General features: G+C 49.4%; 1 protein-coding gene across 1 annotated transcript in view; it reads right to left on the bottom strand.

Annotated features, from left to right (window-relative positions):
* Nucleotides 1–238: 238 nt before the first annotated feature.
* Nucleotides 239–15,880, bottom strand: part of LOC123666479 (dual serine/threonine and tyrosine protein kinase-like) — a 28,987-nt gene continuing 13,345 nt past the window's right edge. Inside the window, exons 16-22 of the mRNA XM_045600570.1 lie at nt 15,403–15,521; nt 14,224–14,315; nt 13,455–13,587; nt 8,460–8,638; nt 7,511–7,736; nt 653–738; nt 239–537 (exon numbers count right to left, since the gene is read on the bottom strand). Coding sequence (XP_045456526.1) covers nt 299–537; nt 653–738; nt 7,511–7,736; nt 8,460–8,638; nt 13,455–13,587; nt 14,224–14,315; nt 15,403–15,521 — 1,074 coding nt within the window. The 3' untranslated portion in view covers nt 239–298. The remainder of the gene's footprint in view (nt 538–652; nt 739–7,510; nt 7,737–8,459; nt 8,639–13,454; nt 13,588–14,223; nt 14,316–15,402; nt 15,522–15,880) is intronic.

Raw genomic sequence — 15,880 nt, 5'->3', positions numbered from 1 at the left:
GTCACGTGTACTTTGTATGACCCGAATTCATTTTAATTGTATACCTTATTAAAATTATAGATCACATTCATTCATTTGACACCTTAAAAAAACCGGTCATATCAAAGTACGTAGCATACCTGTTATATGACCTGAGTTTCATTCCATTTCATTCCTTACGATAATTAAAGATTTCATTCACTCACTCATTCACACCTTTTGAAAAACCGGTTATATCAAAGTAGCTAGCATGTGTACTTGACCCGAGTTCCATTTAATTTTGTTCAATTACAATAAACGAAAGATCGAACGAAATCATTCACTCGCGCCACCTATCGACGTGTAAATCAGTCATATCTAGACTTTCATCCGACCTATCTTCCGTTTGTTCATAGGCAAGCGACCCCTGATCTTCCTCAAGGGCTTTTTGTAGGATAGCCTCAAGTTTTGGTTGTACGTCGCCCAATAGGGCTCGCTGTGAGGGCTCTGTGGCCCAGCAAGACTCCATAACCTCCCAGCATTCGTCGGAGAAGTGGGGAAGACGCTCGGGGCGAAGGCCTGAAAAGTATATTTATTGATTAATTCATCCTGTAACATCCCAAAGCTGGGCATGGACCTCTTTCTCCGTGGTGAAGGGTTAGAGCTTAATCCACTAATCTCAAAAATACAGTACCTCGTTTTACTTTGCTCCACAGTTGTTCTTTATTCTGGAACGATTCAAACGCCGCCGGTAGTCTGATATGTCCGGCACATAAGTACCTGAAAACACCATTACGTCCACTTAAAATATTGAATCTAGCATTTTAAAAGATACCTTTAATTTTCTTCTCTCTTTCCTCAAAGTAGTTTAGCAAGGCATCATCATCATTACAGCCTATACAGTCGACTGCTGGACATAGGCCTCCACAAGTTTACGCCAAAAATAATGTGAACTCATGTGTTTTGCCCATAGTCACCACGCTGGGCAGGCGGGTTGGTGACCGCAGTACTGGCTTTGTCGCACTGAAGACGCTGCTGCCCGTCTTCAGACTGTGTATTTCAAAGCCAGCAGGGCAACTTGTTAAAAAAAAAAATAAGTTACCTTGTAAAAAATAGAACTAAATGTATCTACGCTTGCTTTTTCGCAACAGAAAGGCCATTTCGTATTAATGCCGAGAGTGGCAACAAAACTTCTTAATAGTTGGACGTGCAATAACTACGTGACTAATTAGCAACCTGTGTTTAGGGTATCCTAACATTTCCGCGTGCTTCTTTATTGTTGGAACAATCAGTCTAATAGGCACGATATTTATATTTAGGTACTAGCTGAGCCCGCGTCTTCGTCAGCATGGAATTTAACAAAAAAGTTATTTTTCAGTTCACAGAGTTATAAAAATAAATAAATTTCTAAAATAAAAGTAGCCTAAGTTACTTTTTATTACATCAGCTATCTGTCAGTGGAAGTTCCGTGAAAATAGGTCCAGCTGTTTCAGAGATAAGCCGGAACAAATATACAGACAGACAACAAATTGTATTATATGCATTTAGTAAAAAGCAATGACTTCAATATTAAAAACAGACACTCCCATTTTATTCATTTAAATAGATACTAGTTGACTCGGCAAACATTGTCTTGCCGCTAAACGGTATTTAAAAATAGGGGTTGGTGGTAGAAGGGTGAAAATTCAGGGTTGTATGTATTTTTCAACGCCAAATCATAATGAAATAAAAAATATATGATTTATCTAAAAATTAAAAAATAATAATTTTGGGGTGGACTACCCTTAACATTTAATGGGATGAAAAATAGATGTTGTTCGATTCTCAGACCTACCCGATATGCGCACAAAATTTCATGAGAATCGATCGAGCCGTTTCGGAGGAGTTTAACTATAAACACCGCGACACGAGAATTTTATATATTAGATAGATATGTACGATTTTATTTTTGTGTTACCCACACATTAGGAATTCTAAACATTTTTTGATATCATATCACAAATTGACCGCTCCAGCGAGTTTCGAATCCGCGTCTCCGACTGACCGTGTGTACGATGTACCCGCTAGACCGAAATTTTTGATATGATGATTTTATATTCGGTTTAAGCGAACCGTGGCGCCGTCTATAGTGAGTTCTTTACAGAGACCCGTAACTATTCAAAGTTTCATATTACAATGAAAATCTTTGACAGGAGACGACACAATGCTATTTTGTAATATATTACATCGTTTCATAGTTTAATTGACTAGAGCGCCGACACGGTCGGTCGTTAGATGCAGGTTCGATTTCCGCTGGAGTGCGGCCGATTTTTAATATGACGCCGCGTTGGCGCAGCGGTCACAGCCATGGATTGTACCCGTTACGCTGGCGGTTGCGGGTTCGATCCCCGCACATGACAAACATGTGTATTGGCCATACAGATATTTGCCTTGGTCTGGGTGTTTGTGCAGTCCTTCCGACCGTCGGTCCCGGTCGTTATCATGCACACCTGATAGCGATCGTTACTCATAGTAGGGAATATATCCGCTTATCCGCACTGGAGCAGTGTGGTGGATTATGCTCTGATCCCCTACATGGGGAAAGAGGCCTATGCCCAGTAGTGGGATATTACAGGCTGAGGCGTAATCCTCCTGATGTTGTTGGCGTCCATAGGCTATAAGCCTATAAACCGCTTACTCTCAGACGCACCGTATGCTAATGTACCTTATTATCCTAAAGGGTATACAGGCTGAAGCGATTCAAGAGTATCAGATAGGTGCGAGCGGAGCGGGCCTCACCAGAAGAGGATGCCGAAGGCGTAGACGTCGACGGGCGCGCGGTAGGCGCCGGCCAGCAGCTCGGGCGCCATGTGCGCGGGCGTGCCCACCAGCGAGCCCGACAGCAGCGCGGCGGCGGCGCAGAAGCCCAGGTCGGCCAGTAGTGGGATATTACCAGAAGAGGATGCCGAAGGCGTAGACGTCGACGGGCGCGCGGTAGGCGCCGGCCAGCAGCTCGGGCGCCATGTGCGCGGGCGTGCCCACCAGCGAGCCCGACAGCAGCGCGGCGGCGGCGCAGAAGCCCAGGTCGGCCAGTAGTGGGATATTACCAGAAGAGGATGCCGAAGGCGTAGACGTCGACGGGCGCGCGGTAGGCGCCGGCCAGCAGCTCGGGCGCCATGTGCGCGGGCGTGCCCACCAGCGAGCCCGACAGCAGCGCGGCGGCGGCGCAGAAGCCCAGGTCGGCCAGTAGTGGGATATTACCAGAAGAGGATGCCGAAGGCGTAGACGTCGACGGGCGCGCGGTAGGCGCCGGCCAGCAGCTCGGGCGCCATGTGCGCGGGCGTGCCCACCAGCGAGCCCGACAGCAGCGCGGCGGCGGCGCAGAAGCCCAGGTCGGCCAGTAGTGGGATATTACCAGAAGAGGATGCCGAAGGCGTAGACGTCGACGGGCGCGCGGTAGGCGCCGGCCAGCAGCTCGGGCGCCATGTGCGCGGGCGTGCCCACCAGCGAGCCCGACAGCAGCGCGGCGGCGGCGCAGAAGCCCAGGTCGGCCAGTAGTGGGATATTACCAGAAGAGGATGCCGAAGGCGTAGACGTCGACGGGCGCGCGGTAGGCGCCGGCCAGCAGCTCGGGCGCCATGTGCGCGGGCGTGCCCACCAGCGAGCCCGACAGCAGCGCGGCGGCGGCGCAGAAGCCCAGGTCGGCCAGTAGTGGGATATTACCAGAAGAGGATGCCGAAGGCGTAGACGTCGACGGGCGCGCGGTAGGCGCCGGCCAGCAGCTCGGGCGCCATGTGCGCGGGCGTGCCCACCAGCGAGCCCGACAGCAGCGCGGCGGCGGCGCAGAAGCCCAGGTCGGCCAGTAGTGGGATATTACCAGAAGAGGATGCCGAAGGCGTAGACGTCGACGGGCGCGCGGTAGGCGCCGGCCAGCAGCTCGGGCGCCATGTGCGCGGGCGTGCCCACCAGCGAGCCCGACAGCAGCGCGGCGGCGGCGCAGAAGCCCAGGTCGGCCAGTAGTGGGATATTACCAGAAGAGGATGCCGAAGGCGTAGACGTCGACGGGCGCGCGGTAGGCGCCGGCCAGCAGCTCGGGCGCCATGTGCGCGGGCGTGCCCACCAGCGAGCCCGACAGCAGCGCGGCGGCGGCGCAGAAGCCCAGGTCGGCCAGTAGTGGGATATTACCAGAAGAGGATGCCGAAGGCGTAGACGTCGACGGGCGCGCGGTAGGCGCCGGCCAGCAGCTCGGGCGCCATGTGCGCGGGCGTGCCCACCAGCGAGCCCGACAGCAGCGCGGCGGCGGCGCAGAAGCCCAGGTCGGCCAGTAGTGGGATATTACCAGAAGAGGATGCCGAAGGCGTAGACGTCGACGGGCGCGCGGTAGGCGCCGGCCAGCAGCTCGGGCGCCATGTGCGCGGGCGTGCCCACCAGCGAGCCCGACAGCAGCGCGGCGGCGGCGCAGAAGCCCAGGTCGGCCAGTAGTGGGATATTACCAGAAGAGGATGCCGAAGGCGTAGACGTCGACGGGCGCGCGGTAGGCGCCGGCCAGCAGCTCGGGCGCCATGTGCGCGGGCGTGCCCACCAGCGAGCCCGACAGCAGCGCGGCGGCGGCGCAGAAGCCCAGGTCGGCCAGTAGTGGGATATTACCAGAAGAGGATGCCGAAGGCGTAGACGTCGACGGGCGCGCGGTAGGCGCCGGCCAGCAGCTCGGGCGCCATGTGCGCGGGCGTGCCCACCAGCGAGCCCGACAGCAGCGCGGCGGCGGCGCAGAAGCCCAGGTCGGCCAGTAGTGGGATATTACCAGAAGAGGATGCCGAAGGCGTAGACGTCGACGGGCGCGCGGTAGGCGCCGGCCAGCAGCTCGGGCGCCATGTGCGCGGGCGTGCCCACCAGCGAGCCCGACAGCAGCGCGGCGGCGGCGCAGAAGCCCAGGTCGGCCAGTAGTGGGATATTACCAGAAGAGGATGCCGAAGGCGTAGACGTCGACGGGCGCGCGGTAGGCGCCGGCCAGCAGCTCGGGCGCCATGTGCGCGGGCGTGCCCACCAGCGAGCCCGACAGCAGCGCGGCGGCGGCGCAGAAGCCCAGGTCGGCCAGTAGTGGGATATTACCAGAAGAGGATGCCGAAGGCGTAGACGTCGACGGGCGCGCGGTAGGCGCCGGCCAGCAGCTCGGGCGCCATGTGCGCGGGCGTGCCCACCAGCGAGCCCGACAGCAGCGCGGCGGCGGCGCAGAAGCCCAGGTCGGCCAGTAGTGGGATATTACCAGAAGAGGATGCCGAAGGCGTAGACGTCGACGGGCGCGCGGTAGGCGCCGGCCAGCAGCTCGGGCGCCATGTGCGCGGGCGTGCCCACCAGCGAGCCCGACAGCAGCGCGGCGGCGGCGCAGAAGCCCAGGTCGGCCAGTAGTGGGATATTACCAGAAGAGGATGCCGAAGGCGTAGACGTCGACGGGCGCGCGGTAGGCGCCGGCCAGCAGCTCGGGCGCCATGTGCGCGGGCGTGCCCACCAGCGAGCCCGACAGCAGCGCGGCGGCGGCGCAGAAGCCCAGGTCGGCCAGTAGTGGGATATTACCAGAAGAGGATGCCGAAGGCGTAGACGTCGACGGGCGCGCGGTAGGCGCCGGCCAGCAGCTCGGGCGCCATGTGCGCGGGCGTGCCCACCAGCGAGCCCGACAGCAGCGCGGCGGCGGCGCAGAAGCCCAGGTCGGCCAGTAGTGGGATATTACCAGAAGAGGATGCCGAAGGCGTAGACGTCGACGGGCGCGCGGTAGGCGCCGGCCAGCAGCTCGGGCGCCATGTGCGCGGGCGTGCCCACCAGCGAGCCCGACAGCAGCGCGGCGGCGGCGCAGAAGCCCAGGTCGGCCAGTAGTGGGATATTACCAGAAGAGGATGCCGAAGGCGTAGACGTCGACGGGCGCGCGGTAGGCGCCGGCCAGCAGCTCGGGCGCCATGTGCGCGGGCGTGCCCACCAGCGAGCCCGACAGCAGCGCGGCGGCGGCGCAGAAGCCCAGGTCGGCCAGTAGTGGGATATTACCAGAAGAGGATGCCGAAGGCGTAGACGTCGACGGGCGCGCGGTAGGCGCCGGCCAGCAGCTCGGGCGCCATGTGCGCGGGCGTGCCCACCAGCGAGCCCGACAGCAGCGCGGCGGCGGCGCAGAAGCCCAGGTCGGCCAGTAGTGGGATATTACCAGAAGAGGATGCCGAAGGCGTAGACGTCGACGGGCGCGCGGTAGGCGCCGGCCAGCAGCTCGGGCGCCATGTGCGCGGGCGTGCCCACCAGCGAGCCCGACAGCAGCGCGGCGGCGGCGCAGAAGCCCAGGTCGGCCAGTAGTGGGATATTACCAGAAGAGGATGCCGAAGGCGTAGACGTCGACGGGCGCGCGGTAGGCGCCGGCCAGCAGCTCGGGCGCCATGTGCGCGGGCGTGCCCACCAGCGAGCCCGACAGCAGCGCGGCGGCGGCGCAGAAGCCCAGGTCGGCCAGTAGTGGGATATTACCAGAAGAGGATGCCGAAGGCGTAGACGTCGACGGGCGCGCGGTAGGCGCCGGCCAGCAGCTCGGGCGCCATGTGCGCGGGCGTGCCCACCAGCGAGCCCGACAGCAGCGCGGCGGCGGCGCAGAAGCCCAGGTCGGCCAGTAGTGGGATATTACCAGAAGAGGATGCCGAAGGCGTAGACGTCGACGGGCGCGCGGTAGGCGCCGGCCAGCAGCTCGGGCGCCATGTGCGCGGGCGTGCCCACCAGCGAGCCCGACAGCAGCGCGGCGGCGGCGCAGAAGCCCAGGTCGGCCAGTAGTGGGATATTACCAGAAGAGGATGCCGAAGGCGTAGACGTCGACGGGCGCGCGGTAGGCGCCGGCCAGCAGCTCGGGCGCCATGTGCGCGGGCGTGCCCACCAGCGAGCCCGACAGCAGCGCGGCGGCGGCGCAGAAGCCCAGGTCGGCCAGTAGTGGGATATTACCAGAAGAGGATGCCGAAGGCGTAGACGTCGACGGGCGCGCGGTAGGCGCCGGCCAGCAGCTCGGGCGCCATGTGCGCGGGCGTGCCCACCAGCGAGCCCGACAGCAGCGCGGCGGCGGCGCAGAAGCCCAGGTCGGCCAGTAGTGGGATATTACCAGAAGAGGATGCCGAAGGCGTAGACGTCGACGGGCGCGCGGTAGGCGCCGGCCAGCAGCTCGGGCGCCATGTGCGCGGGCGTGCCCACCAGCGAGCCCGACAGCAGCGCGGCGGCGGCGCAGAAGCCCAGGTCGGCCAGTAGTGGGATATTACCAGAAGAGGATGCCGAAGGCGTAGACGTCGACGGGCGCGCGGTAGGCGCCGGCCAGCAGCTCGGGCGCCATGTGCGCGGGCGTGCCCACCAGCGAGCCCGACAGCAGCGCGGCGGCGGCGCAGAAGCCCAGGTCGGCCAGTAGTGGGATATTACCAGAAGAGGATGCCGAAGGCGTAGACGTCGACGGGCGCGCGGTAGGCGCCGGCCAGCAGCTCGGGCGCCATGTGCGCGGGCGTGCCCACCAGCGAGCCCGACAGCAGCGCGGCGGCGGCGCAGAAGCCCAGGTCGGCCAGTAGTGGGATATTACCAGAAGAGGATGCCGAAGGCGTAGACGTCGACGGGCGCGCGGTAGGCGCCGGCCAGCAGCTCGGGCGCCATGTGCGCGGGCGTGCCCACCAGCGAGCCCGACAGCAGCGCGGCGGCGGCGCAGAAGCCCAGGTCGGCCAGCGCGCCGCGCGCGCGCGCGTCCAGCAGCACGTTCTGCAGCTTCACGTCGCGGTGCACCAGCCCCAGCGAGTGCAGGTAGCGGATGCCTGCGGGCGAGCTCTTAGAAGTCAGAAGTGAAACTTCTTTGGCAAATAATTGGAAAAAAACTAATTAACTAATGCCAACGTCATGCGGTGTTCCAAGGCGGTCACTCATCTAAGTACTGATCGCGCCAGATATTGCTTAACTTCGGTGATCGTACGAGAACCGATATATTCAAGGTGCTATGGACGTTTAAAAATTCGCGACTAGTGACGCCGTGACGCGAATCCGTAAAAAATCTTCCCCTCAAGCATCTAAAGAAGTTTCACTTCAAAAATGTGTGTATCAGCTCCGACGCACAACTGGAGTTTACTCCTTCAGATCGACTGTCTAAATAGACACAAAAAAGACTCACTCTAATAGAAACTCTATTAGATTCCGATAGATGGCGTTAACAAAAACGTAACGAGGTCATTCGTTAATAGATTTTACCCCTCATATTTTTCATACCCGGGAGCTAGCGTAAATCGATTCTCAAGGAGTAAACTTTAAGAAATGCAGAATCTACATTCCGAATTCCGTGTTCCTGTTGGTGAGTAAGGTGACCAGAGCTCCTGGGGGCGATTGGCGATTGGGTCGGCAACGCGCTTGCGATGCTTCTGGTGTTGCAGCCGTCTTTAAGCTACGGTAGTCGCTTACCATCAGGTGAGCCGTACGCTTGTTTGCCGACCTAGTGACATAAAAAAAAAAGTGTGCACTGTTGCGGCGCAGCACGGCTCTGAACGCACCCTCGACGATGTCGACGGCGACGCGCATGCGGCTCGCGAAGGAAAGGCCGGCGCGCACGGCGGCGTGCAGGTCGCGCGCGCGCCGCGCCGACACCAGCAGCACGCCGGGCGGGCCGCCGCCCACCCGCTGGACCAGAGAGCCCAGCAGCCGCACGATGCGGGGGTGCGCGGGGATGCTCCTGCGGGGGGGGGGGGGGGTCAGCGATCACAGCACTGCTATATTGCATATGGCCATGCGCCCAGCAGTGGAATAGTATATATGTAACATTGCGCTAGAACGTTACGTTACGTTAAGTTCTATAGTAAAAAGTGAAGTTTTTTACTTTAATATCGCAACTTGTAGCGCCATCTATCCTTCGCCGTTGGCAACGTTTCATAGCTGTTATTGATTCGTATAAAACTTTTTTATAGACAACTTCATAGATGTCACTAATTGTATATGGCCATGCGCCCAGCAGTGGAATAGACTAAAGTCTGTTCAACGAGAAGAGATACCAAATGTAAACAAAGCCGTGTTCGTAGCGACGACGGAACAAACAAAATGTAGTCTATCCCTTTCTATCTTGTTTGTTTGCTATCTGCTGCACGTCTCTCTGCAAGGTCGAACGATATTTTAACTGGCTTTGAAAACAATCGGACCGCGTACGGCCCTTTGATTTTGTATTATTTTTATTTCATTTCGTGTCCTGAAACGCTCGGATGATTTTTATATTTTGATAATGATTATTTAGGAAGTATCAAATCTTAAATACATAATTATATTTAATTAGTTATATTTAATTCAGTAATTACAAAATATAAATATATTTTACATTTAAAATTTTTTTGTAAGTAAAAAAAAAGGTTACAAAACCCTGCTTAGTTGAATGACCTCGCATTTGGTTTGTTTACATTTGGTATCTCGGCTCGTTAAACGCACTATAGACTATAGTGGTTACATTACACTTTTAGTAGTGTGAAAAAAAGGGAGGATTTTCCAACCAGACGGGTGTTGTGTCTGGCGGGCTAAAGCCCCGACGGTTGTTGTCGGGATGTTGTATATATACTCAATCACTTTGATAACTTTGATAGTGCGATGTAGTATACGTCAGTTTTTTCTCTAGTTCTCGATAGATGTCGCTACCAGAGCTGGGCATTAACTCGTTAATCCGTTAACAGTTAATTAACGAAGTTAACACTTCGAGTAACGGATTAACTTTTAAGCTAACTTATAAAATGGTTAACGGACCCGTTAACAGTTAACCCAATGGAAGTACGCACCGCGCGCGGCGGGAAAAACAGGTTTCGACAAGTTTGGTCGAGCGCGCCGGCACTTGCAGCGCGGAGCGCGTGCCGCGGTGTGAGTGAATCAAATATAGCTTAGGTGTGGCGCGTGCGAGCGGGAAAACTGCACTGTATGAAATTCACTTCACATTGTTTTTGTTTTGGTTTTATTACTTAATATCGGCGGTTACGGTCAAGAGCTAACGAGTGTTTGTTTTGTTTTCTTGTCTTTTCCTGCTAAATTGCGTATTTATATGAGCAGTGCAGTTGGTGTGGTGTAAGTTTATAAATAAAGTGTGTGATCATTAAAAAAATATCATGGATTCAGATTCCAGTGAGACTGAAGAAAATCCATGGCCACATTTGAGTAAGTATGTTGATTTTGTATCCAAATCGGGTCAACAAATACTCTTTGTGTGTAAAAGATGCTTGCCTAAAGAAACAAAAATAAAAGTTCATGCATCGAGCCTCAATAATTTAAAACAACACATGAGGAGAGTTCACGAGTCCCAATACATACGGTTTGAAGAGATTATCAGGGCGGGATCTAATCGGGGCAAGCCTAAGAGGAAAATCGTTGAAGCTAAAAATAAAAATGACGATGATAGCGCTGCAAGTACCAGTAATCCAGGTAAAAAAACACGTCAGAGGAGCATTGGAGAATCTTTCGGTATTGCATCTACCGGTAGTGGTGTACCTCAAACCAAAGTGGACAAATGTATAGTAAACTTTTTTATTTCTAACATGATTCCGTTACATGTTGTCGAAAGCGAAACATTTGATATGTTGATAAAAACATTAAACCCCAGCAAAAAAACAATGTCAAGAAGAACTTTGGGCAGACGTATTGCTGACGAACACGCTCAATTGAAGCAGCACCTGATTAAGTAAGTAATTAAAATACGTAAGTATTCTGTTTGTCCATACTTATTTTTATTTGGTTGGTTTATTCATCTACACTCTACAGTTTCTAAACTATATTATAAAGAGGCTCTTTATAACTACACTATACAGGGTGTAACAGAAAGGGTATATACATCCGCAAGGGGGTTAATGTACCCGATGAACTGAGTAAATATAGCCATAAAAAAATTCAGAAATCCACAAAAAAACTTATCATTACAAACTTAACTTTGCTGTTGAATTCTACTATTTACTATAGTATAGCGAGTTTTGGAGCGCAAACAGTCTTTGGATTACCAACAAACTTATTTGCGATTGAATTGTAGTCATCGTAAACAAGTCAACCGCAAAATTAAGTTTGTAATGATAAGTTTTTTTGTCAATTTTCGATTAAAACACATCAAGACCAAGGGCACTGCACAGCCTTAGCCAATGCCTTAATCAATGGCATTGAAAAAAGGTTTGGCCCACTGCTCAATGACGAGCATTGCCAAATTGCTGCTGGGTTTCACCCAAAGTTTTTAATTAAGTATATAAAAGTATTTAGGAAATTTAGTATTTTAGAAAATAACAAATACCAATAGTAATTCAAACTATTAAGTGAAATCAAAAAACATATCTTTATTTATTTTTGTCGACAGTAAAAATTACATGTCATTTAAAAAAAGTTTACTATACTCTGTTTTTTTTCGCTACGGACTAAATTGACACATGCAAATGTCATCATTATCATTACATCATTACAGCCTATACAGTCCACTGCTGGACATAGGCCTCCACAAGTTTACGCCAAAAACAACGTGAACTCATGTGTTTTGCCCATAGTCACCACGCTGGGCAGGCGGGTTGGTGACCGCAGTACTGGCTTTGTCGCACCGAAGACGCTGCTGCCCGTCTTCGGCCTGTGTATTTCAAAGCCAGCAGTTCGATGGTTATCCCGCCATCGGTCGGCTTCTTAAGTTCCAAGGTGGTTGTGGAACCTTGTTATCCCTTAGTCGCCTCTTACGACACCCACGGGAAGAGAGGGGGTGGCTAAATTCTTTAGTGCCGTAGCCACACAGCACTGCAAATGTCAATTTTCGAAATAATGATACCAGCTTTTTAGTAATAGTACTGTACTACGAAACCGGTTTTATGAATCGTAATTTTTTACTTTGCCCACATAATTTTTGTATTATTATTTGACAAATCTTTTAAAAATCATGGTAACTATGGAGCATCAGATAAAAAATATACATATATTTTTATTGTAATTACTCATTATACGGAGTAAATACAACAATTATTTATTTGTTGTTGAAGAATACGCAATAACAAGTTAGAAATTGGTCGATAGACTGTAGCTAATGCCATAAAAAACGAAAACACGTTGCTATTTTGAATACACGGCATTCGTCCTTCAATCTCTGAAGTGTTCGAATGCGCCCGTTGTCGTATGCGATTTCACGTGTTATTTGTTTCCTTTTCGTTGAGTTAGTTTGTTTTTTTTTTTTGTAACGTTGTTTTTTTTGTTCTTAAGTTTTGTTATTTTGTTTGAGCCATATATAATGGACGCTCAGCCTTCAACTTTTTCGCGTAAACGCGATGAAGAAAACTTTTCGCCAAGAAAAAGACAAAAGTATATTTCTTACACCGAAAGTGAAAAAAACATGATAATGAACGCGTACAAATATGTATATACCGAAAAGAGAACAGAATCTCCAACCTAAACGCTGAAGAAAAACTAATGAAAAAAAACTGCTGAAATTTTAAACATAGCCAGGAGTTCGGTATACAAAGTGCTCAAGGAGAATGAGAATTTGAGCGTTCCAAAAGTTGCACATAAGGCAATTATAAAGAGAAACTGGTACCTCCGCTACCACTGCCACCCTTCGGAACCCCATGGTTATGCAGATATTATGGAGATATCCATGGTTAAAGTTTTGAGATTAGAAGAAGAATTCCGCAGTTTTCACACGTTTATTTCACATTTCACATGTTATTTTCGAACAGGAGTACGTAAAACTGATCTCGACTGCAAGATCAATAAACGATACGAATTGACATAAACGACATACGACCACTTTCAATATTCTATCTATCACTGAATTTGCTTACTAAAGATATAATTTTGACGTGAGCTCCATAGAAATTGCGTCAAAAATCTATCGCTACGAGGCAAAAACAGAGATAGATTGACTATTGAAACAGCCGTATAGACAACATAGACTGAGATAGATAGATCTCCATAACCATTGGTTTCCGAACGATGGCAATGTTACCTAGTATAGCTCCCCATCCACCCTCCACCCTCCATTCCCCAAAACCCCATAATTCGATAGTTCTTAATCTAAAAGATAGCCTTAATTTGCATGTGATTACTAAGCTTAATAAATACTTAAAAAATAAGTGTTTCATTTATCATATATATACATTAGCCATACATAGGTATGCCTATAGGTACATTACGGTTGTCGCCACATTCTAAAGTTTTTAAGACACATTTTTGTAATTATTGCTGAAAAACGATACAAATTGTAAATTACGTAAAGTTCCGGTAGTGGCATATCACTATTAATGATTCGCAAAAAACTAGCAACACAGCTTATGTCAATTTAGTCCGTAGCGAAAAAAAACAGGCTATAGTAATATTTTAGTTTTATAAACGTCATATTTTCAGTCGTGTGACTGATATAACGTTATATATTTTTCTTACGGTTTTAGTATCACATTTTTTGTCAGTTCGGTCGCCCAGCCAAATGTCAAGCCTGCCGTAAGGTACTTTGGTCCAAAAAAAAAAATACCCGACTTATTGCTAGTGACCTAACACCATAAGATAATTAACGTTACCTGGTATAAAAGAACTCCATGGCGAGCTCGTGGTAGTGTCGCTCATCGGCCGGCAGCACAGACTTCACCGCAACAGGGGAATGTCCCCCCCACGAGCCCCGAGCCGCGTACACCACGCCATACTGGCCGCGACCTGTGGGCGATCACAGTTTAGCCTAACTGGATCTTTGCACCTGGTCGTTCTTGCATCTACTAGATTGACTTGGGAAAAAATTCCGTTGCAAGATGTAATGACGTTTGTTTAAGTAAAAGCGATAAGATTATATACAATTTAGTAAACAGAACATAGATATAGGCATGAATTAGTAGTGCGTCTGTTGGAGGATTGTAGGCGTATTGAATATAAAATTTATCGCTGCAGAAATGTCACTGAGGTGGGGTATAGCAGGGAATATCCTGCTCAAAATCTGGAGTAATTCAACCGGGGTAGTACTTCGACCTTACAGAAGATCACAGCTAAATAATACTGCTTTCAATCAGTGTTGTGTTCCTGTCGTGAGTACGTTGAAGAGAGTTCGTGGGGGATTGGGGATAGGGTCGGCAACGCGTTTTTCGATGCTTTTGATGTTGCAGATATCTACAAGCTACGGTAATCGCTTACCATCAGGTGAGCCGCCATATAGTGAACATAATATTAATTAATAGAAACTCACTTGGGTACGGTATGATCAGTATCATTTTCATAAGTGGTCCTTCGAGCCAGATGTAGTACCGACCCTGTCATTAATGAACTCAATCACGATTATCTACTAATCAAGCTAAATCTTACCGATCTCTCGACCGAGCTCAGGTGTTCCGTACATCAACAGATCGCACATCGACGTACTCTCGAGACATAGACGCGCAAATGCCGGCGCATATCTGAAACAACGAAGACCATATATATAGAAATATCAATTTCTTCAAAACATAAAAATTTTGTAAGTAACGCATTGGAAGCCTAACTCATATAAGTGTATTAAACCAGTGAATTAATTTTAAGGATTAAGCTTTAAATCCATCTCATTCATAGACAAAAAAATTAATGCCCAGTAGTGGGGCATATATAATTTAATGGGCATTTGTTAGATACTAAATAATTACATAAATCATAATGAAATTCGTGTGTATGGTACAGTTTATAATTAGGCGAAAGACAACTTGTGAGGGAAGGTCATGAGGGAGACCAAACTCAATGAAAGTCGAGCTAACACTAACGCCCGGTTTCGGCAACGTTTGTCAAAGTATAGGTCTTCTAAGCGGCCGTTAGATTTAACACGGCTGTCAATTTGAGTTGCTGAAACGTCATTCACAGCAAAATTAGCTAGTCCTCGATTAGTTTGATTTGACATTCGGTTTGTAAAGTGTGGTCATGTAACATTATAATTAAATATTATTTTATACTGTTGTGATGTATGAAAACCTACAGAGACTGTTAGTTGTGATGTTATTTAATACATCTGATAATACTGATACATCCAAAAAAGTATCATATAAACATCTAACGAAGATACAAATAAAAAAAAACAATAACTGACTAGCCCGTTGGCGCAGTTTGTCTGCCCTGCTTTCTGTTCCGCGGGTGCGGGTTCGATTCCCGTCTGAGTCTGGGTGTAATATTTGTATTTATATATTTATATTATATATATCTTATAACTTTTATTAAGTATGAGTGTGTTAAGGAAGAGTGACTTCTTCTGGCACGGGAGCTTATTGCACTCAAAAGAAGAAGTCAACCTTTGTGTTATTATTGTAATGTGTTGGTTATTGATGAAATAAACATTTATTATTATTATTATTATCTATTATTTCTATGTATATTTATCAAAAAAAAAAAATTATTATAGCAGTCGGCTGTTACCTGTAACACAAGCATTAAGTTGCTTACCATAGGAACAGACGATCGTGTGTGTATATTATAAGATATTTATTTATTTAAGCTAACGATCAATAGTAACAGGCTACTTACTTCTTCCTTATAGCTAGTTTTACATCCTCTGTATGGTGTAAGCGATTCGCTAAAGCGGCTTCAAGCGATGCAAGCGCTGATTGATACCTCTCGTGAGCCACGCTCAATCTTTCTAAAATCTGAAAGGATTAATTTTTCACTCGCATTGATTTTTTTAAAAAAAGTATCCTAACTTACTTTTAATACCTCCAAGAATATGTGTACAGTTTCATGATTATCGGTTAAGTAGTTTTCGCGTGAAAGCGTAACAAACAAACATACATTAACATTTATAATATTAGTAGGGATTTCACTACTGTTCTAAATTAAAACTAATAAATATGCTTTTGAATAACAATCGTTAACGAAAATTTGTTACGTAAAGTAAAAAACACTTCGTATGAGTATGCGTTTACGATTCGATTAGTTACGTGTGTATGTTTGTTTGTTTTATTAAGGTATGTGTTTGCGATTTTAGGTGTGCGTGACTTTACGTATG

Source organism: Melitaea cinxia, chromosome 26 (assembly GCF_905220565.1).
Source record: "Melitaea cinxia chromosome 26, ilMelCinx1.1, whole genome shotgun sequence".
NCBI lineage: Eukaryota > Metazoa > Arthropoda > Insecta > Lepidoptera > Nymphalidae > Melitaea > Melitaea cinxia.
The sequence above is the reverse complement of the archived record's forward strand: the minus strand, read 5'-3'. Positions and strand labels throughout refer to the sequence as shown.